At 40.0% G+C, this 23483-nt stretch overlaps 2 protein-coding genes across 2 annotated transcripts in view; one reads left to right on the top strand and one right to left on the bottom strand.

Moving 5' to 3' along the window:
* The window catches only part of ntrk2a (neurotrophic tyrosine kinase, receptor, type 2a), a gene marked incomplete at its 3' end in the record, with an annotated part of 96945 nt that extends 91395 nt beyond the window's left edge, over window positions 1-5550 (bottom strand). Inside the window, exons 1-2 of the mRNA XM_080466707.1 lie at window positions 4892-5550; window positions 1614-1688 (exon numbers count right to left, since the gene is read on the bottom strand). Coding sequence (XP_080322833.1) covers window positions 1614-1688; window positions 4892-5145 — 329 coding nt within the window. The 5' untranslated portion in view covers window positions 5146-5550. The remainder of the gene's footprint in view (window positions 1-1613; window positions 1689-4891) is intronic.
* Window positions 5551-11941: 6391 nt separating this feature from the next.
* On the top strand, window positions 11942-23134 carry LOC308111596 (solute carrier family 28 member 3-like; the record flags this gene model as incomplete). The annotated part of the gene is made up of 15 exons (XM_080466558.1): window positions 11942-11948; window positions 12514-12703; window positions 15023-15167; window positions 15260-15373; window positions 15963-16040; window positions 16404-16484; window positions 16631-16711; window positions 16793-16918; window positions 17070-17197; window positions 17860-18028; window positions 18142-18339; window positions 20689-20770; window positions 21339-21437; window positions 22581-22695; window positions 23017-23134. 15 exons carry the CDS (start codon window positions 11942-11944, stop codon window positions 23132-23134), a joined length of 1731 nt encoding a protein of 576 aa, XP_080322684.1.
* Window positions 23135-23483: the final 349 nt, after the last annotated feature.

Genomic DNA, 23483 nt, shown 5'->3' with positions numbered 1-23483 from the left:
AGGTTTGCTTAAAAGTCTTAAAGATGTTTCAACTCTCATCCAAGAGGCTTCAACAGTTCTGAAATGTCAAGTTGCCTTTAAGGACAAGAAATTGGACATAAAATAGAAAGCATTTCCTAATCTATTGAAAGAATCGGGTATCTTCAGCATTTGTATCAGAATTGAGATAAAGCTCCCCACTCTTTATCAGCTGAAGTAACATGATAAGACAAAATTACAACTATTCCTGTCAGGATTCCAGAAACAGGAAATGCTGCAAAATCAGGGAGGGGGGGAAAGCCGAAGATTAACGAAAATCCAATTCCATCTACTGCACAAAACTTTCAAAAAGAAAAAAAAATGCTTCTTTTTTTTTTCACAAGAAATAAAGTCCATTTTATGTCATCATTGCATTACTGGCTGCAGTTATTAAAATTTCAAAGGATTTTTATTCAAATGCTATGTCAATCATGTAATAAATTATTACATTATTGGCAAAATGTTAATATGAAAAGTAATCAATTATCTTATTACACTCCTGGCATGCTATTACATTATAGACTTTATTACATTGAAACATGCCTAGCTTATTACATTATTGACACGTATTCCATTATATGTCATTACATGTCGTTCAAGCATTTATTAATCTTTTATATGACCCTCACTGAAATATTCTGAAATTAAGTGTTTGCACCTTTAGTTATTTTCTTATTTCCACTTTTGTGATATTTTGTTGACAAAATCAGCTGAATCGTTCAATCTAAAGCTAAAAGAATCTCTACATGAGATACAATTCTGACTGGATTTCTGCAAAAACTGTCACATTCCTGTTGTTTAAGAAAAACAACACTGGAAACTACTTCCCTGCAATGTAATGTGTTAGTTTCAGAAACGTCATGTGTTCTGTAATTGTCCATAAATGTTATTGGTTTAAAAAAAAAAAAAAAGACCAGAAGAAATCACAAGTTACCGTCTATGTTCAAAATGCATTAATTCAAAGGTTGGAATTATTTGCCTGACCATATCAACCCTCTTGTCATTGAATAATTTCACAGCACAAAGTGTAAATGAGTTTTGACGTACTTCATTGACGCTACCATTTATTCTCCACGATGCCTCAAACACAGCCGCTCTCAATAATGCATGAAAAGTTTGGTTCCAATCATTAGGTCCAGCTACAATTAAATCATATATTTCCATATACATGCATATTGTGATTAGTAATTGTTCGTCTGCCGAATGGAATATTGGTTTGGAAATGAGGTAGTGTCTACTTAACAGATGTTTATGTGGCCTGTTGGAAGAGGTTTCTTTAGATTCAGACAATTACATAAAGGCATGTGGCACACAGCCACACGCCCACACAATTCGATTTTAGAATCAAACATAAATGCTGTTTTGCTCAATTTCCGCATGTATGTTACAAAGTGAAGCACATTGAAACGAACAAGTAACTCTGTTGACGTGCTTAACTTCCTGGATGCACCCTATACATCAGGATCACTTAGAGCACAATAACATCAACAATATAGTCAATAATACAAACATATCTAACATGAAAAAATGTGTGTAATGATATGCCTCGGGCCAAAACTTTGGTTCTTTGGTAATGCGCGCCATGAAAGACTCACAGGTTCCTGAGATTCTTGTAGTAGTGCAGGTCTTTGTCGTTGATGGAGGAGAAGCTGCTCTGGTTTGCAATGTATCTGTCAGGAGATACAAGTGTGTGTCAGACAGCTCGTTTGTCAACAGATGAAAGTGTAAACAGAAACATGTCAACATGACAAAGAAACATAATAAGCCTTTATAAGTGGAGACGATCCTTTTAAAAAATGGACTCCTGAAGGATTGCAGATGATGTACGGTGCACAGGGGGGACTGTGAGTTATTCAAAGGTGGGGAGGAAGGAATAGTTCTTGCCTTTGTTCCTCCGTTACACTCGAGCAAGGCACTTCTTGACCTGTTTCTGTTTGAGGGTCATAGGGGACTAATGTGGACAGCATTCTTGTGTGAATGAAAGTATTTGTGCTGACCAGTGCTGTGCATGTGGGTTTTTCTTTTAAATATTACAACTGAGGAATCACATGTTTGAGGTGATCTGGAGCTGAAACCAAACCCTCCAGAGTGAACTGAGAACAACCTCTCCTATATAGAGAACATGCTGTAACACTCACAGCAGAGCTCTTTGTCTTACACGAATCCTCAGTCCTATTACTCCCTGGTTAAATCAAAGGATGATGTTTTTTCATGTGGGAGACATACGGTGAAACCAGCATGTGTGATTAGATGTATTGATCTTGTATAATGACAGCAGGAGAGGAGCTTTTTCTTGAAGCACAGGTGTTGCATCACTCAAGTCTGTCAATTCACATCACAATAACTACATTTTGGCTAATGCACGTCAGAAGACGATTAAAGACTAAAAACACAGCATTTGACAATTGAAGAAATCCTATAGGGGCGCCCTTATGGTACTGATGACAATGCAGCCAGGGTGAGGTAAAGGATTTACATGTTTCCCTCCCTTTCCCTACCCATATTAGCTCTACAGCAGGATACAAAATATATTCGAAATACAAGTGAATACACTGATAAATGAATCCCCTTCTCAGAAAAGCAGCATATATTTGCTTCCCCTCAAGATTGAACGTGCCTGACAACAGTGACGTACAGCTAATCCAACGAAATGGGATTTAGGGGAAACAATGTTTGCAATCAACAATCTACCAAATAGTCATTCAGTGCCAGCAATTAAACATGTATAGATCTACAATAGGAGAATAGAGCAGACAGTCTTCCAGTTCAGCTGAGGTTATTGAATATTGATGCTATGGCCAAATACCAAAGAGCACAGAGTGCATCTTTGTTTTCACATCAGCTTTGATGAATGTTTTACCTCGGGTTGGTTTTACTGAGCAGGGAGGAGTTCAAGTAATCCTGCTGCATGCATGCATTATACTTCTGTTTGCTATATTTGTCTGTGGACAACAATCTATCAGTGATATAATACAAATGTTGTGACTTTAGATAAGATGACTATAGATGTCAATAGCGTGTTTTTAATGCCTTCATTCAGGTTATATATAAACTATTTGAAAGTCACCAGGACAAGCAATGTTAACCACCAAATGCTCACATTGCTATAATAAAGTAGTACTTTTATGTGTATTTTTCAGGATAGAGTTCAAATCAGGGAGGATGTCCAGAATATCTTCTTTCTTATGTCCAACAATATCTTTACAAATTCAAATGATCTTTTGAGATCTTTAGTGGTGCTTATTTGTAGCCAATATGTTTATAGAAATATCTTGCTTTACGTCCATATCTATTGTGGTATATCTTACTATTCTGTATTGTTTGTCTGAGAACTGTACTCTCACTGTATGCAGATGAATATAATGAAATGTCTCCAACTGCAAATTAATTATGTTAAAAAGTACGTTTTTCTTTAATTTCTGAGAAAAGTATTGTGTTTGTGTATTTTCCAATCAAATACAACAGAGTACAAATTTCCAGTTCCCCTCTCACCTGCAGTCAGCAATATCAAAAACATAACCCATACTACAATTTTTTTCGGGTCTTTTTTTGCAGACGCAGTATTTTAGTACACCCACTCCCTGAAGCAAGTCGTGTGAATAATATCATTTCTTAGCAGATGGCATCCACATATGAGTTGTTTGAGTCAGCTTTTATCCCAGCGCGCCCATGTTGTGTATATATATATAACTGGGCAGAAATGACACAAAGCGAAAGGTGTGTTTAGCCTTTTAACAGCTATTGTGGAGGTTTCAGGAGAAGATGTCATGGAAATCAAGACATCCCATCAATTAACAGAGACAGCGGACGCGATAACCTATCTCCTTGTTTTTTTGGCAAGGTCGTTTGGACTGAGACATCGCATAGTCATCAGTAATTTGTCTGTTTACATTATCCGAGCTGTCACTGCGAGCCTTTCGCCAGACTGCTGCCTCATTTAAACAGCTTCCAAGGCTTCACCAAGGCCGCCGATAAAGATTGTTTATCTCTGACAAAAGTCATTATCAACAAGGCCGCTCGTGTGTGCCAAGGAAGATGTGGCCGCAATTAAATATTCTAATCTCCCCTGTAATTTCTCCCAGCTATATGTGTGTCAGAATTTACTCCTAAACCAGAGGACGTTTTATTAAATGCTAATTAACCGGAGGTACAGTAGCGCACAAGCTCAGATTTGTGTCATCTTGAATTATCTGCCAGGAAAGGAGGATCCCGGCTTCCAAGGAAAAGGTTTACTGTGGCAGTGTCGGGGAGAAGGGGAGAAAAAACAACACCGTTTTCTCTTCCACCAACATTGATTTCTTGTGTTTGTGCCTGGTTCATTTAAATCCACTCATACAAGCCATCTTGGGAAGTGTCTGAGCTAATATTTGGACTGTCTGCCGAGTGCGTGTCTCCACACAGACGCACGCACGGCTGCGCAGACTCGGGCTCTATTTGTCAGAATAAAGTCTACCAGCTTCAGCCGCTTTCTTTCTGCCCCTCTCTCTTTTTAACTGCTGTGTCCCCACGCTGCTGCTGGGAGACTGATGTGCCTCTTGATGGCTGTTATGCAATGTAGGTTACACATGGTACGCGGCTATAAGGGATGCAACTTAAATCTCAATAAGAGCTGAAGCGTGTGGGTGAATTCGCCCTGATTTTACGCACAAGGTTTAAATCTACCCCCCCCCCCCTTAAAATAAATATAAAGAAATAAATAAAACACCCAAGATGTGGGTCGCTTCTGGCTCTTTCTATGCTCCTGTGTGAAGGGTGGCATTCCTTTATGTGGAGAGAGCGTGGAAATCCAGCAGTGTTGAAATCACAACAGTGATGAATGTGATCTGAGTGTCTCGCCGGTGTATTTTCGTGGTGCTTCATGATGGACACTCACATGTCGGTGATGTTCTCCATCTCCGCCTGGCTCTGCAGGACGGGGAAAGCGCTGATGTCCCGCTCCGGGTCCACGCAGGAGATCCTGGTGCCGCTGCAGACACAGGACGAGGGGCATGCCTCCGCGGACAGCCACGGGTCCCCCGAACCCACCGCCACCCCGATGACCACCACCCACCACCACCAGCACTGCCACGACCGGGACCCTCTCCCCGGCGAGGAGGGAGTTCGGCTCCCGGGTCCCCAGGCGCTCATCTCGGATGCCAACTTCAGCTATAAGGCTCGCTGGACAGCCCCGCGGCCCCGGCCCAGGTTGGCTGGGATCGGCCCCGGTTCGGCCAAACGAGGGGAGGAGAAATGAGGCAAAGAAAGATTTAAAAAAAAAAAAAAAAAAAAAGGAAGGAAGGAAGAAAAAAAGAAAATCCGATGCTGAGGTGGATGCAGGCGGCGGGGCTAGAAGGAAACCATCGGTCGTTTCAGCGATAACAAACAAGAAAGTGAGAAAGGTGTGAGAAATCAGAAGAGAGGAGTCGGTCCCTTTCTTTCCGGCGTGGTTCCTCTACGATCCCCCGTCAGTCACTCACAATCCCACTGCCACAGCACCGATGTGTGCCAAGGAGGATCCCTCTCTCTCGCTCTCTCTCTCTCTCTCTCTCTCTCCCTCTCCCTCTCCCTCTCCCTCTCCCTCTCCCTCTCCCTCTCCCTCTCACTGATGATGGTGGTGTTGGTGGTGCTGCCTCCGGATGGGTGGGTGGGTGGACAATATGACAGCCGGGATGTGAGAGCTCCACATCGGCTGAGAGAGAGACGAGGAGCAGCATCAAAGCAGCTCCTGTAGAACGTGATACATCATTGATCCCCTCCCTTGGGGAAATGTTACTTGTTCTGCTTTCAGGAAGGTCTGGGGAAGGAGGGTCAAGTATGATTTGCTCAAGGGCACCCAAGCAGCATTCTTCACTGTCACTCTCATGTCTCACTCCGTGATCATTTCTTAGCTGCATGGTGGACATCCTAATGTCTTTTGGGTTCTTTTCTCAGGTATTACTATTATAACGAACTGTCATTAAAGAGCATAACTCTTCCCATGCTATTTAGATGCATTTGATTTCATCAATGAAGGCTGAAGTCCTATTTCTGACAGACTGTAGTGGCCTTTGCGCTTTCTTATCCTTACCTGACAGTAGAGTGGCTACTGTGTAGAAGAGGAGCCCTCTTTTATGTGGTTGCAGGCCTCTGATTGTCGGGTAAATCAGATAAAAGCAGCCATCAATTTATAGACTGTAATTACTGTAATCACTCTCATCAAAAACACGGCCATTATGATTAACATCGAGTTGTTGTACACATTGATCTCAATGTAAATGCAATTACAATATGTCTGGTTTCCAGTTGAAGTACATTATTTCATGTCTTGCATGGAGGGACTTAGAAGATAAGTCACATGGTGACAATCATGGTGGCAAACCCACATTAAACAGCGCATTACAGTATATTTTGAAATCCTTAATTGGTTTCATTGCCAAATCTACAGATGGATCCTTACGCTGGGACATATTCAGCAGCACATGTGAGAGAAGGAAAGAGCAATCACTAATCATCAAGTCTTTAGCTGGCATGTACTAGACAAAGTGTCACCTTATTAAATCATTAGGCCATATTTCATAATCACATAAGGCTCCCAGCCAAACCAGATCTGAATCAATAGCATGTCAAACTCAGAGTGGAGTCCACACGGCTGCACGCCAGCCCACCTGGTGCTGTAGATCTCCTTCTGGTGGATGCATTTCTCACTGGATCCACCTTCAACACTGCTCAGTCTTTGAACAACAGAGCCTCTTCCTCTCAATCTTTCACCTTTCAAGTGAGAGACAGAGCATGGCAGCACATCTGCATTTGAGCAGCAACAGTCCCAACACTTAACCACGGTGATGAGCGCTCCTCTTCTCTCCTCTTCTCTCCTCTCCTCTTCTCTCCTCTCCTCTCCTCTCCTCTCCTCTCCTCTCCTCTCCTCTCCTCTCCTATGTGTCCCCATGTGCAGCACTAATATGACGTTTGCGCTGACGCACGGGCAGTGCTGCTGAATAGAGGAGCGTAATTATGGAGTCCTGTCTGTGTGTGTGAACCAGTCTGCTGGATGCCAGCCTCAGAATCTGGGCTGTACGCATTCTGCACAGAACAATGTGGGCGTACTAATTAAAACATTGTCTGACAAACAGAATATTACAATTACTCTCTGTTCCCTTTGAAACGTGGCGAGAGATGCAACCTGTGTTCAGGGCTTGTGACATTTTAAACATATAATCACCTTCCTGGACTGTCCGTCACAGACAAAGCATCAATCAGGGAGTCATCTATCTATCTATCTATCTATCTATCTATCTATCTATCTATCTATCTATCTATCTATCTATCTATCTATCTATCTATCTATCTATCTATCTATCTATCTATCTATCTATCTATCTATCTATCTATCTATCTATCTATCTATCTATCTATCTATCTGTCTATCTATCTATCTATCTATCTATCTATCTATCTATGGAAATGACTGGTGCTGATTATGTTATCATATGTGTCTATTTGAAATAACACCTTGTCTGGGACTTTCACAGTTTTTATTTGTAACTTGGAACCAAGGGTGATACTACACAAAAAGGAAAAGTTTCTTATAAAGCTTTAGTAGAACAAAAACCAAAAATAAACAGTGGAATAAAAAATGTTACTATTTTTCTAATATCTAATAAAAGTTTATTATTTGAATGAATTTTAAAAAAAAAAAATTTTTTAGCTACCTGTCCGCATTACAACAACGTGATGAGTGTGGAGTACTGGTGTTCCCTCACAGGCATCTGTTTTTGGATGAAAGCAACCCTCAGTCCTGCGTCAGCATCACTTTTTCTTGTATGATTACAGTAATACACGTGGCGCTATTTATTGCATTCCAATAACCAGTTTTTATATAAGCGTCAATTTACACAGTCTTTGCAAGTTGCATTAAAAAAACTAAAATAAATTGTTGCACTACTGTTGCTCATTTTGTTTTTTTTTCTTTTGTTTTTAAGTATGTGAAGCACTTTGTGCAACAAAAACTGTATGAAAATGATGAAAATTGCCATAGAAATAGTTTGATTTGATTTGAGACAGACTCCTGCCTCACTTTAATTTACCATTGCATTTCAATGACCTGTCAGTGCATCATGGTTATTTGTTGTAGCATTCCAAACTACCAGTTATATCCTCAGTACCACCACAGTTACCATATCCTAGTTAATTGATTTGCTGCCAACATCAACTGAACAATCATCTATTGTGGAATCCAAACCATTTGATATTACATCTCAATAAGTTGTTCTTGTGTTGCAGTGATCACCTATTACTGCATTGTAATAATGTTTTGTGTCGTATCTATATGCCATCGCATTCACTTATGTTTGGTGATAACGGCTGGTTTGTGCCCTTTACATCAATGCAACCGATTTTGAATCATCAACACCTTTTGTGTCATGATTGCCTTTGCATTGCATCAGAATTGCAATTTTCACTTTCTTTATCACATGCTGTATCACAACAATCGTGTTGTTTTTCTCTTTGCGTATGTCTACCGACGTGAGCTCGCTGAGTTTCTCAGTAGAAATGCTAAGAAATTGCTGTGCGTTACATATGAAACTGAATTAAATTGAATGTTATTGTACTGCTGTCACCAGGGTTTGCAACACTTACACTTGATGTACAATCACATGTGTGTCATAACAAACTGTTGTTGCATCACAGTTAGCTGGTACTGTCCCACCTACACCTTTTCTCTCTCATGACTTTACTCTATATCATCTTCAACTTGCATCTTTATGCAACAACCTTGTGTTGTTACATCACAATCAAGTGTTTATCCGTGGCTGTTATGTAAGTGACAATTACATTATATGTCATCATAAGTGTGAGGTTTTTGTTTGCGTCACAATTTTGGCTTCTTTGTATTTTCGAGCCCAACTATTGACCACAAACTTTATGGTGGTTCAGAAAAGAGTTAATGCTCCACTATAACGTGAGGCTATGTGCAACAGGGTCATGGCCAGGACACCAGACACAGTGAGTATTAGTGAGTATTTAGAGCAAACATCCCATTGGCCTGAACTGCAAAGCGGTTTGACACATGATCTATGACCAAACAAACTTCGGTCAGTAACAATGATTTCTCAGTCTTTTCTTTGTTTGGCTTTGCGGTTTAAAACTCATGGATTTTCAACATCGACATGTCAAACGAGAGTAGGCGTTGGTGGGGTCAAAGTCGTGTTATAAATCATTAGTTAACTCATTCAGCCACTCTTCAGGGTATGTCAATTCCCCATTGACTCAGTTATGTTTCACTCGAATTGGAAATGATATGGTGCAATTGTCTTTACATCATAGTTGTGATAAGGTGTTGTTTGCAATGGCTTTGTTCTAGTCGAACATTTCAATGGTCACCTGAAGAGTCACTCAGTGTCCTGTGGACTTAGTTGAACCTGATCTTACCTCAACACACAGGCCACCGGCAGTCAAGTCCTCACATATTATACACTGGTGCCCTCTAGTGGCGGATGACGTCAGCATGGAACTGTAGTCTTATTCGCAGAAGCTAAGTTTGTACACACATACCTATTAGAGAAGCAGTCATACTTCTCTGAAACTATATTGTAGATTTGATTTTTGAAAATGGCTAAGTCAGTGATAACTGTTGACTAATATAATGTTATTAATGCCATCCTTTCTATTTCTATTTACAAGTGGTGATCCTTTCGGAGTTGTGGCAGGACTGATAGAGGTGATTTTAAACTGGTCAAAGTTTTCTTCATTTAGAGTAAATGAAAGGATGTAATAGCAGCTGCATGGCCTACAGTCTGTACGTTACCCTGTGTGGATCTTGTGAGTGTCTTTGTTGAAATAATCCCTAAATTACCTTTTGCCTTTCAACCTGATGACAGCTAAATAAGGCAGAAGAATCTGTAGTCGCTGAAAGAAAAAACAAAAAAAACAAACACACAACCTAACAGTATCACTGGGTGGAAAGGAAGGAGGGAAAAGAGGAGGGGAAAGGAGAAGACAGGTGTGCCAAAACAGTGACTGAGCAGCTGAGCCCTTGAACACACATTCACATCAGGAAAATGGAGCTAACACTGAAGAATTGTCAACATGGAGAAGACAAACAGTCATTTGAGTCAGAGGTAGGGAAAGAAAAGTGTTCAACTGCAGCTTTGAAAATGTATTTCTGGATAGGAAACTGCTCCCTTAAAAAATAAATTCATAGACAGTGTCAAACCTCAGGTAATCCAATGCAGAAATATTTATTTTGTCAACATTACTAGAGCAGAACAAAAGCATCGTTTTCAAGCAATGTTTCGCCTAGAAAATGAAATTTGCTTGATTCAGTGAATGTGTAATATTGCTTTGGTTTAGTTGTTAAGATAAAGATAGTTCAGTCTGCATTCAAACATACAAGTGTGAGAGCACACGTGTAAATATGTCACATTAGACAAGAACATTCGTATAGACGGAGTAATTCCCAGTATCTATTTGAAATCTGTTTATGTGGCAGGAAAAGGATCAGGTGAGCATTGATGTGGATTCTGCTCTTGGGCTCACAGCTGATGCACAAAAAGAGACAAACCAACGCAACAAAAGGTCTTTGTTTGTTCTTTTGTTTTTGCCAAACAACCATTTCTCTTCATGTTCAATTTTCCCTGTGTCTTCTACATCCTCGTCCCTTTGACTTTTGTAATCATTCTTTTTTTCCTTATTTTGCTTCCCACTGTGTTTCTAGTTGGCTGGAGAGGAAAATGGAGGCGTTCAGGCTCTGTTTGGAAGAGCACAAAGCCCGGCTTTATCTGACTCTGTGCTGCGTTTTGGCAGCGGGTAAATGATCTTTATTAGTACCTGTTAACTTGTTACCTGGTAACTCTATCTAGTTCACAGGTCTCCATCAGGAGGCCTCCACATGATGACAATGAAACTTCAATATTTCAAGAGATTTGGAATATTTGTGCTCCTAAAGAACATGCCGTTATAAAACTCTTCCAAGCAGCCTAGAACCTTCATGCCTTGTGCCCTGAGGGAAATAAGTGGTTCAGGTTTTGCTGGTGTTGTGTCGACTCCTGTTTACACAGCCACCTCATGAGGATGTGTCTTCCTCATGATAAGCCAACCTCATTACTTAAACCATTCCATTACGTATTGAATTTAATGTTAAAGAGTAATTGAAGTTAGATCATATTTCTTTCAGAAACCAGAAAGACGTCCGACTGTGAGTCACACTAACATTAACCCAGTAAGCATTAACCGACCATTATAAAGTTTATCTCAGCTGTTTCATTGTTGCTTTGTCTTGCTGTCATTAGTTGACACTTAAAACAAAAACAATGTCCAGATGTGTAATGAGGTTTTCTTTTATAATTGATGTAATGACTGAATCAAGCAGTCATCAGACAGACCGACACAGTCCTGACAGCTCAGCAAATGTGTTACAGCTGAACTGAGAGAGCTCTTTATTTCCGAACAAACAACTAGCGTACGTCCTCAGAACAACTTGCATTATATCTTTTTGGGAAAAAGTAGCCAGTGACTGTAATTAAGTACTGATTTCAGTGACTTGTTTAACATAGATGATCAAGAACTGTCCCAGAAAGACACACACACGATTCAGTCCGTCCACTCTGTCTAACTCGGTCCTTTCTGCAACCATTTCTGAGGGTCTGTATATTGCAAAATAAATTCAGTTATTCTGAGAAACAAACAAGTCAGTACTGCAAAATATGAGCACACTCTCTACATAAGGTACTCCAGAGGCTGAACACAGTCCAAAGTGTAGTTCCTGTTTTTGCATTTGGGATCACCCAAAGGACAGTGGATATATATATATTTTTTTAAATCATAATGAAAAGATACCATTTTGAAATAATATACCACAGAGAAAGGTTTGAATATTTCCAACACTGATTCTACTTTAGTCATGAGCGAATCTGATAAAAATGCTAAAAACGCTACACTTATGGTCTTAATGTCTTTGATTTTAGCAATGGCAGGTCTGTGTTTCTGTGAATATTAATCTTTTCGAGTATATATTTTGTTCACATGCGACAACAGGAACATGTACGCATGTACAGTGGGACTGTATGTTAAACAGTTTTGAGGTGTTTCATTTGATTTAACGGAGAAAAGTATTTACTGCTCTCCCTCTCTATCCCTTTGAAAAGATTTATTTTTTACCTGAAATTCCTACTGTAATGAAGACTTGGCAGTTAATGGAACCCATTTACATCTTCGATATAACAATTGTGTGAACATAATCATTGGCATTGTTAATGTTGATGTATCATTTGCGAAGGTACACCAAACCGATGTCATATATACATAAGAAACAGCCACAGATGAAACATACCATGACTCTTACTGATGTGTGTCTTTTGTATATTTGAATTTATTGTGAAAAGCTCTCGGGGATCCAGGGTTGGGGAGGTGGGTCATGGTTTTATTTTGTTGGCTTGTCCCTGTTTTTTCTTCTTTTTGTTTTTATAAAAATGATGGAAAGTGAATTATTATGATGACTGCTGTGCACCGTAATTCACAATTATTCTACATTTATTTCAGGCTATGTTGCCATGGTGATGGCAGCATGTATTGTAAACCTCCAGCAGGCTGTGGCGCTCTTGGTCATCTCCTTGGTAACAGTCTTCTTCCTGGTTTGGGATTGGATGATGGAACGCTATGGCGATCAGGTGTGGGAAAGGCTGTCTCCAATCAGAGAGGCTCTGAACAGAAACTGGTGTAAGATCCGCTGGTAAGAATCGTTGTTACTTTCCCCTGGGGGCTCTTCAGTCACATGGGGAGACTGTCACACGGGAATAATTCAATGATTAGACGGAGCACCTGTGGAATACTACTTTTGTGCCTCTAGGTCAGGGGACTCAAACTCATCTTAGTTCAGGTGTTTGGTAGAGCCCAGCTTGATCCCAGCTGGGCTGGACCTGTAAACAACAGCATAATAACCTCGAACAACCAACTACCCTGAATATTTATCTTCTTCTGTGCAAAAAGTATCTTTCAAAAATATGCATACAGTATTTGATGCATTTTTTCAAAGGCTTTTTCTCCATCCATGCATCCCACCCATCCTGTGGTACTGGAGTTTATCCCCGCTCACTATGGGCTAGAGCAGGATACACCCTGGACATGTCGCCAGGCCTATTGTGTCCTACTTTAAATTTCTTTTAAGAAAGGATCCTCTGAAATCCTACTTAACACAGTGATTCTGCTGGATTCAGCAAGCATGTTTTCACCAGCTCACCCTCACGATGGATTAAATCCTGACATCGTTTCCTCAGCAGTGTTCGCTGGCTTTCACTACAGATTCCTCATGCAGTTTGGTTGTTGTGCTCTGGATCTCAGCATTGTGATATGTCCATTGATTTAATTAAACTGAGGGTCATGAAGGCCTCAAGCTCATTCCAACCTACAGAGGGAAAAGATAGGATGCGCCCTAAATAGGTCACCAGCCCATCACACGGCCAACAGACAGCTAAACCTACAAACACACATTCACATCTGCAGGGAGTTTAGTCAATAATTAACCTCAAACCAATGACCAAGGCACCCTGACCAGTCTTGAGTCCATGATATTCCCACAAGCAACCATATTCATTACAAAACATTTAACATTTAGAGTAACTTTGTTGAGGAATTGCCGTTTATTTTAATTCTCCACTTTACTTTTTGAACCGATGGAACCTCTCTGGCACGCCACAAAACCCTGTGTTTGACATCCCTGCTCTAAATAGTCTGATGTTTCCCTCTGAATATCAAAGAGGACTGTAAGCTGTGCCACTCTATCCATCTTCTACACACACTTTAACCCACTTCGGGGTATTTATTTCTGGAGCTATAGCAGACCATTTTTCACATTCAGAAGTAAAAGAAAAAAATTGGTTGAAAATTTTTGTAATAATTTTCCTCGAGTTGAAAATGTAACAATGACCATTTTTGGAAAAGATTTCACATAAGATTTTATCATCATCAACCATACACTTCCTCTCATTGTGAATCCGACAAGTTGATTTCAGATTTAAACTTGACTTAGATAAAGATAAGATGAAGATAATTCAAGGGTTCAAAAATATTTTCTAGTTATATTTCTAACAGATGTAATTGTAACATATATATATATAAAAGCTTGATGTTTAAGTTAACCTTTATTATAGGATTCTGACCTTTGAAAAAAATTCATAGGAAAAAAGCTAATTACCACAAACTATGCAGGGGAATAAATGTTATTACATCAAGGGACAAGAGAATGTAAGAAGTATGTAACAATGAGATGTTTTGATTAATGTGACGACGTGCCCTAATATCGCATACAATTTCATTATCAGAACAATCCCTCTCTATTAACAACAGTAATAAATAAAACACACACAGCAGAGTAAATACAATAGGCAGTCATTCTCAGCACATTCAATGTGAATATAGTACATGACAGTTCATACAAGTTGAAGGTTTCCTGATTTCAAGGTAACAGTAATGACCTCCGATGGAGGAAATTCATTGTTAGTGAATCAGTTCATGAGTGCTGACTTCAAACTGAGCAGCATAAAGGAAACAAGAGCCGGTGATGTCAGAGTGTGAGAGGAACTGCTGTGCACTGCAGTGTGTATAAAGTACAGTGATTGCACTCGCCAAATAGTACTTCACTGGCAGTTACCTCAGTGGAAAAGTGAGGCTAGAAACATATTATATTCTCCAACAATGCAGCAAGAATACCAGAAAAGTGGGTTAAAAGAAACTTTCACCTATAGAGAGAGAGAGAGAGAGAGAGAGAGAGAGAGAGAGAGAGAGAGAGAGAGAGAGAGAGAGAGAGAGAGAGAGAGAGAGAGAGAGAGAGAGAGAGAGAGAGAGAGAGAGAGAGAGAGAGAGAGAGAACCTTATGTACATCAGGTATGTGGAGGTCCATTCAGCTTATCATATTATAATTCATAGTAAAATGTCAAATTGAAGACTGCAAAGTCACACCACTTGGTTCTGTGACATTTGACCTTTTCTGCGAAGAGAAACAGCAGATACTATATCTTCTCTCTGCGCTGGTCATTGCTGTCTCTATCCTCAGGGTCCTGGGTGGTTTAGGACTGGTGCTGCTGCTGTCCTGGCTGGTACTGGACACAGCCCAGCAGGGGACCAGGCAACTTGTGTCTTTCTTCGGTTTGCTGCTTCTCATCTTCTTAATGCTGCTGTTTTCTAAACATCCATTCAGGGTGAGAGATTCAAATGCAGGCAATGACTTGCACACGTGCATACACGCTCACACAAGGTACTCTGTGATTTGCATTGTTCATGTGTGTTCCAGTGGTCTTGGCAGACTCTGGTGTGGGGGATTGGGCTACAGTTTATCTTCGGTCTGCTGTTTCTCAGGACTACATTTGGCTTGAGTGGACTGGAGTGGCTTGGGAAACAAGTGGAGGTATGAATACACACAGACACACACACACACACACACACACACACACACACACACACACACACACACACACACACACACACACACACACACACACACACGCAAACACTTGTCATTAAATTGTCATTAATTTTCAAATTGAAGAAAATTGAAAATGAATATCATATTAGCAGGGGAAGTCATGGAGATCTGCAACACCTTTCTCATAAAAACTAATAATTGTCTCTCTGATATATCATTCCAGTAAACACTGGAATTTCAAGTCGCATATCCAAAAACTAAAAGCGCTTACGATAAGTGATGCATTTTTCAAGTTAGACAACTAAATGGATCCAGTCTCTGGCAGCTTTGATAGTTATCTTTTATCCGATATGAACTGTCATTAAAAATAATATCTTGTAATGTGTAAAGAAAGAAAAAGAAAAGTCAACAAAAATGATGTGAGACAAAGTATATGTGGTCTGAGAGTCACCGGGATTCATCCTCTCACACACTGAGACCTTCGACTGTCTTCCCTTGTTTTGTTGTGTTTTGTTTTGAACATATTCTGTCTTTCCTCTCTTGCTCACCCTTCCAAATCTTCTCCTCGCAGATGTTTTTGTCCTTCACACTTGTTGGATCCAAGTTTGTGTTTGGTGAGACTTACATGGATCACTTCTTCATCTTCATGGTATGACACGCTCACTGTACGCCACAGCTACACAACCAAAAAAAAAGAGTTGAACAAATGAAACAAAATGACAAAAAATGAATCATTTGTGTGCACAAACATCAACATGTAAGTGTCCTTGATGTTTTAATGTATAGACAATAAGCAAGTTTCTGAAAACTGGTGACATGATGCATGTACTTTTTAGTTTTTGTTGTGTGTTTATTCGATGGGATGAAAATGCAATCGTGCAAATTGTGAGAATTTCAGCTGCACTTGTGTTTTAAACATTAGTGAGCGAAGACAGGAGGCATTTAGCCTATAAGTCAGGACTCCAGTTTGCAAAAGAATATAGTGGCGTTGCTATTTGTGTTTTCTTCACAGCTGATGCCTGTAGTGGTTTTTCTAAGCGCAGTCACTTCCATACTCCACTATGTTGGCTTTATACCCTGGCTCATATGTAAGGTAAGAACTGAAATATTTTGACGTCTGTTGGATATAAGGAAACATCATTCAAAGTAGAGACATAGAAGCAAACAAATATAAGATTGTAGGCTTTTCTACAATTTGCTTTTTCCTTTGAATGACTGTGACAAATTGTTTGCTCCCAGATTGGGTTCATCATGCAGGTTACCATGGGAACGTCTCCGGCTGAATCAATGGCTGCAGCTGGAAATATATTCCTGGGCAACGTAAGCAGATGTAAAGAGTCGTCGCGAACATTACAGAACATTGCTGAATATCGACCCAACATTTCCTTGCCTATCCTTCAGATAGATGCGCCTCTACTGATCCAGCCGTACATCAGAAAACTAACTGTGTCTGAGATCCATGCAGTGATGACAGGGGGCTTTGCCAGTGTCTCTGGGACTGTTTTGGGAGCGTTTGTCTCTATGGGGGTGAGAAAAACAATGTGCATAAGAAAGTGATTTATACAAAGTTATGCTTTATAAGTATGTATGTATTTTCCTGACTGACTGAGACAAAGGGGACTTTGACAGCTCAGAAAATGAATTTATAATTTTTTCTGAACTTCTGTGTCTTTTGTAGGTTGAGGCAGCCCACTTGTTAACGGCATCATTAATGTCCGCTCCAGCTTCCCTGGCAATCGCAAAGATGTTCTGGCCTGAAACGGAGACCTCCATAACAGTGTCTGATCTCAAAAAAAAGAGTGAAGGGTAGAGCTCACATCAGAATAAATGGATATGTACATAAATATGAAGATAACATGAATTATGTTGTCTGCGTCAATCAAAGTAGGATCATCTACCAACATGGATTTCCTGCCAGATATTGAAATTCTGTACTTATCCTGTGAAAAAAAGGATCAGAAGCATGCATTCATTCATTCCACAGGTTTGATAATTCTGCAGGTGTAAAATTAACAGAGCAAAACAACTGTCCACCATGTCAGTTTGCAATCTGCTCAGTCTTTTTGTATCTTCATCATGTGTCTTTATGCCAGCATTTAAGCCCTCAGTCTGGCTTGGTAGATAATGACTAACCAAATTAAGACTCAACAAACTTCCCTAGATTATTTAGGTAAAAAAAAAAAAATTATAAAAAGAAGAATGAAGGGAAAAATATTCTTAGAGGTGTTGCTTCCTGAAGATTAAATAATAAACATTAAGCATTATTTACAATTGTAGTGTGCATGTGTTGTTGTTAAAATATTGAAATTGAAATCCATGCTTCCTTTGGATTATTCAACCATGCAAGCCCAATATTTCTATAAGTGAATATAATAGCAGAGGCAACATTGCAAATGTTAATAATGTCTGTACAATTTTGACATGATTGTGTTCACACAGAGTGATCTGAGCGTTACCTTTCTCCTCAGAGGGTGTAAGAATGTGCTGGAAGCAGCTTCCCAGGGTGCGCATCGGGCTATAGAGGTTGTGGCCACCATTGTTGTTAACATCATTGCCTTTGTGGCGCTGCTGGGGTTTCTCGATGCTGTCCTCTCCTGGCTGGGCAGCTTGTTCGGCTGCCCACAGCTCACCTTCTCAGTAAAAGCTCAGGAACACGTTTGCTCAGCACATAAACACCATGACTACATTTAAACACAAGCCAACACTGTCCTGACTCTGTATTGGCTTCTTTGTTTCTCATCCTCCTTCAGTTCATCTGCTCCTACATCTTCATGCCTCTCTCCTTCATGATGGGTGTTTCCTGGGAGGACTCTTTCATTGTTGCTGAGCTGATCGGCATTAAGACCTTCCTGAACGAGTTTGTCGCCTATCAGAAGATGTCAGAGTTAATCAAGAAAAGGAAAGCTGGAGGGCCGGAGTATGTGGACAACATGAAGCAGTATATTTCTGTAAGTGCATTGTTACTGTTTCTTTGAGAATTTGTGAATATCTGATACTCATGTGGTTTTCTGTGTAACTATGATGATAAAACCTTTCAAATTATGAAATTGATTAATGAGCCCGATTAGCAACCAAATGTTTGAGCGTAGCCTACCTAATTGGTATGCTGAAGATTACCATTGAGAAACCGATGAAACTACTAAGAACAAATATTAACTCAAACATTTCTGATTGATATGCAACCATCATCTATCACTATTTACCAAGTCCATGCACATGTACATAAGTATTGACAGCCTTTGCTCAATTACAGCTAAAGTCATTTTGAATATGATGCCACAAGTCTGACACAACTATCTTTGGCCACTTTTCCCCTTTCCTCTTCGCAACACCTCTCAAGCTCCACCGGGGTGGATGGGGAGCATCAGTGTTTACCAATTTACAGATCTCTCAAGAGATGTTTATTGAGATTCAAGTGCAGGCTCTGGCTGGGCCACTCAAGGATTTTCACAGAATTGTCCCGAAGCCACTCCATTGATGTCTTTGCTGTGTGTTCCGGTCATTGTCCTGCTGAAAGATGAACTGTTGCCCCAGTCTGAGGCTAAGAGCAAAATGCAGGTTTTCATCCAGGATATGTATGCAAATTGTTGCTATTGGAGCCATTATATTATTATCCATGCTTGATTTGTTTATCTTTTAGACTGGCCATATATACAGTTATTCAGTTTGCCCACTGGGTGGAGCTTGGGTCAACGTAAGGAGGAACTGAAGCCCCAGGTGTGTGTGATGGGAGAGCACACAGATTTTTGACACTTGTCAGTGTGGCAGAGGGTCTGATGCAAAGTTGTTGTTTGTTTTGTTTTTTTGTTATATTGGAGTATTGGAACTGATTGTTGTGTGGAACAGACGATAAAAGCACTGATTGTGGAAAACGGAAAAATAGTCAATGGAACATGAAATTCAAGGAAACACGACTCATTGGACGTTGGTTTCTTTGTATGCCTTGAACACGCGTCCAAAACAAGTTACCCGTCTGCTCCTGAGCAGGCATTAATTTGGTTAAAGTTCCTGCCGCAGAAAAACATCCCTACATGATGCATGATGCTGCCACCACCGAGCTTCATTGTAGGAATGGTAATGCCCTGGTGATGACTAGTGACACAGCAAAGAGCTCAATCTTTTTTTTCATTTGACCAGAAAATGTTGTTTCTCGTGGTCTTAGAATCCTTCAGGTGCACTTTGGCAAACTCCATGTGTCTTTTACTAATTTACTAATAACTTGCAAATTTCTCCACATGCGAGATAAATAAAGGGATATCTTATCTTATCTTAAGGAGTGTCTTCCATCTGGTCATTTCACCGTACACGCCTGATTAGTGGATTGCCGTTACATCGCTGTCCTTCTGGAAGGCTTTCTTCTCTCCTCAGAGGAGCTATGGAGCTCTGATGGTGACCATCGGGTTCTTGGTCACCACCCTGACTAAGGCCCTTCACCCTCGATTGCTCAGTTTCGACGGCCAGCCAGCTCTGTGAAGAGTTCTGGCTGGTTCCCAAAGTCTTCTATGTAGGGATGATGGAGATCACTGTGCTCACTGCCAGTAAGTCACTGAGACTTTCAAAGCAGCAGCACTATAGACTATTCTTTTGACCTCATGCTTCTCTATTTTGTGGTGAAAGCATTATGCTACGAAAGGTCTGATTTTCAAATATAATAAGAAATCATGGGATGGCACATTCAAATCAACTGATGATTGGAAAACCTCAAAAACTGTACTTGAGCAAAATAGATGACAGTGAATAGAACTATTTTACCAGGAAGAGACCACCAATAGAGCCAGACCCAGATGATGTGGCCGTCTGTTCAAACCATTGGGGACTAGAGAATAGTAAGAAAAAAAAAATGATTAGCCCATTTTATTTTTTTTTTCAAGCCTTTATTCTAGTTGCATAATGCTAAGAATGGACAATTCCAAATGAAAGAATCAGGACACCATTACTGTAAAATCCTGTTACAGTTTGTGTATGAATTTCAGATACATTTGTATAAGACATTTGATTATTTCAGTTTGAGATGCAGATTCAAGTAATTTACACATGTGATATCCTTTAGAGAGTTATTAGCACAGTGCAGCTATCTTTAAAAGTAAACAGTATTGTGTAAGATTACTATGTGATGTCTAAAAAGTATGTGAAGCCCTCATGATTTGTCACGCAGTAGTAAAGAGTAGTAAATGCTTTTTACAAATCTTATGAGAAACGAATGCAAAACATGAATCCTTCTGGGCCAATTCTTATAAGAAACAAAATGTACAATTTCATCAAATAATCATTGATAATATTAATTTCTCTCTTTCTAGGTCCACTCTGAAGCCATTGCAACCTACGCGTTGTGTGGATTTTCCAACATTGCCTCCCTGGGAATGTCGACAGGAGTACTGTGTGAGTGCTCGCACAGGAGGCAGAACAGACACGCAAAACACAAACAGTAAAGTCCGGAGATTTATGAGAGCACACACCTATCATGCTTGAATTCTGGTATTGTTGAAAATGTAAGAAAGCTCAGCTCCTTCAGAAAGAAGAAAAATAAAGCCTGTCCTTGATTTTCTTATTTCAAATGTTTGGGGTGGCACAAGTGGCAGTAAGTAGTGAGGAATCCATTTGGTATCGCATGTTACAGCGTGTGGGTTGAATAAGAAGTTTCAGTCAGCTTTTGGCTTCCTTAAAACACCTCAAAACAAACGTGAAATAGACCAACAGAAGAGTGAATGTGTCATAAGTATAAAAAGAACTAAAACTCAAAGGCCATGGTGACAAAAGAAGTCATGAGCCGAAGAGTAAGTAAAGGAAATATTGTGTATAATAGAGAAAAGGTTGATAAATATTCTCCGTAACTCCATTCGTAAGAGTTTTCTTTCTTTTATTTCAACTCTGAAATACAAACATTTAAAGAGGGTAATGCGTCTCTGTTGAGTACTAGATACTTTGGTGACATTGTTTTGCTTCTTAGCTGGGATGGCTCCAGAACGTCAAGCAGACATTTACAGCTGTGGCCTCAGAGCTCTGATCGCTGGAAGCGTCTCCTGTTTCATGACAGCTTGCATTGCAGGTGATTGTTAAGTTATTATTAACTCCGTCTGTTTTTCACACACACAAGGTGTTTGTTACTGTTCGACCTCAAACTTTCCCTCCAGTTGTTTTCAGTGTCACAACACGTCCACTGTCTCTGAGGCGCTCAGCCTTTTGCCTGGAAATCCAGTTCATCAAGAACAATGTGTTTATCCTTTTAAGCATCATGGCATAAAGCTTAAATCATGTATTTGCATTCACTAGTTTGTTTGTTTATTACCATTTTAAACCATTAAAAATTCCTCATTCTTTGGAGTTGAGACCTTTAGTGACACTGAGGTCTGAGGACTTTAACTACTCTGAGGGTGTCAACATTAGTATGGAACATGTCAAAGAATACCACATCACGACACTTTCTAGAATGTAGACCAGCAATGACAAACAGATTTATTTTGACGGCTCCTGTTTTTGACTGTTCACTAATCGGGGGGGGGGGGGGGGGGGGGTGGCGGTGGCACATTGATTTAGAGCACATTTACATGAATATTCACACTTATGTGTCATACTAACAGCAAGCACTGCCACACGAGGTGCTGGCCTGTAAACATGTACCGTACAGTCTGTTCGTCATAGAAGCCTTTGGCGACTTCAGCTTTTATATATAGAAGTATAGGCTTTTTACTCGCAGTGACTCATAGCTTAGAAATATCGCATTTGAGTCCAATCAAGATGCAACGTTTTGCAACTACAACACTGAAACTTTTAAACAGTGAATGCAGTTTCAAATGATTGATGTGATCGCAATTTATTATCCAACATTAGTTCAGTATCATGTAAACGTCTCTGTAGTCATTCACAACCCACTATGCAAATACTCTCCCATCAGATTGTTTGTATGTTTAGTGAAAATGATACAGATGCTTGTATTTTGTTATTGACGCAATATATTAGCATTTGATGTTAATATCAGTTAAAAAAATATTCTCATCCTATTTTGCCAAGTTAAATGCTGATCATACAAACCATAAATTGTAAAGAACGAAAGAAAGAAAGAAATATGGCTAAGTGAGGTGCATATGCAATACACACAGCACACTGTATAAACACTATATCACTCAGCTGTTTTTATGGATTATTTGTCTGCTTTTATCTATTGATAAATTATTTTGCTCCGGTTGTTTAGGTGTGTTGTACATCCCCAATCTTCAGTGCCGACATTTCCTGAGTATGGAGTTCAACAACATCAATTTCACCAACACCTCAAACCTGTTGAGTTGCTGCACACAACTCTACAACAGGTGTGCATAATATTATTATATCATTTATGGTTTCAGAGCAAAAGATTCCAAGTGATAACCAGATATTGTTATGGTCTTGTTGTGAATTTGCTTAGTATATTTAGCTAATCTCCTCAAATGTGTTCAATTATCTGGCTGCAGTTTAAATGCATCACAAAAGTCTTTAGAATCGCAGCTGATGGAGGAGGAAAGAGATTATAATTCCCTGTGCGTGTGTGTGTGTGTGTGTGTGTGTGTGTGTGTGTGTGCGTGTGCGTGTGCGTGTGCGTGTGCGCGTGTGCGTGTGCGCGTGCGTGTGTGTGTGTGTTATCTTATTTGCAGTGTGACGGTGCATGAGTTGTCGAACGTGACAATAGGAGAAGGATTCAGTCTGAGCAGTTTACAGGGATGCTGCACAAACATGCCGTCTGAACATTTCAACTGCAGCCTGGTGCTGTGATTATCCCTGAACAAAAGAGCACACACACACACACACACACACACGCACACACGCACGCGCACACACACACACACACACACACACACACACACACACACACACACGCTTTACTACGAGTTTCCATTTGAAAACACATGATTTATTGACATTGTCCTTCAATACTCACGTGCATGGATGAAGTCAATGTTATTGTCACTTTGATGAAAATATACTTTGTCGTCAACCGTAGATGCTGTTGATAGCAGAGTTGATGAATGTTATGTAGTCATCTATGTTTGATTCAACCTATTTCATTTTGATATTAAAGTTACTCAATATCGCTACTGTGTGATGCCTTTGTCACATTTTA

The sequence above is a fragment of the Lipophrys pholis genome (genome assembly GCF_963383615.2).
Source record: "Lipophrys pholis genome assembly, chromosome: 7".
Lineage (NCBI taxonomy): Eukaryota > Metazoa > Chordata > Actinopteri > Blenniiformes > Blenniidae > Lipophrys > Lipophrys pholis.
The sequence above is the reverse complement of the archived record's forward strand: the minus strand, read 5'-3'. Positions and strand labels throughout refer to the sequence as shown.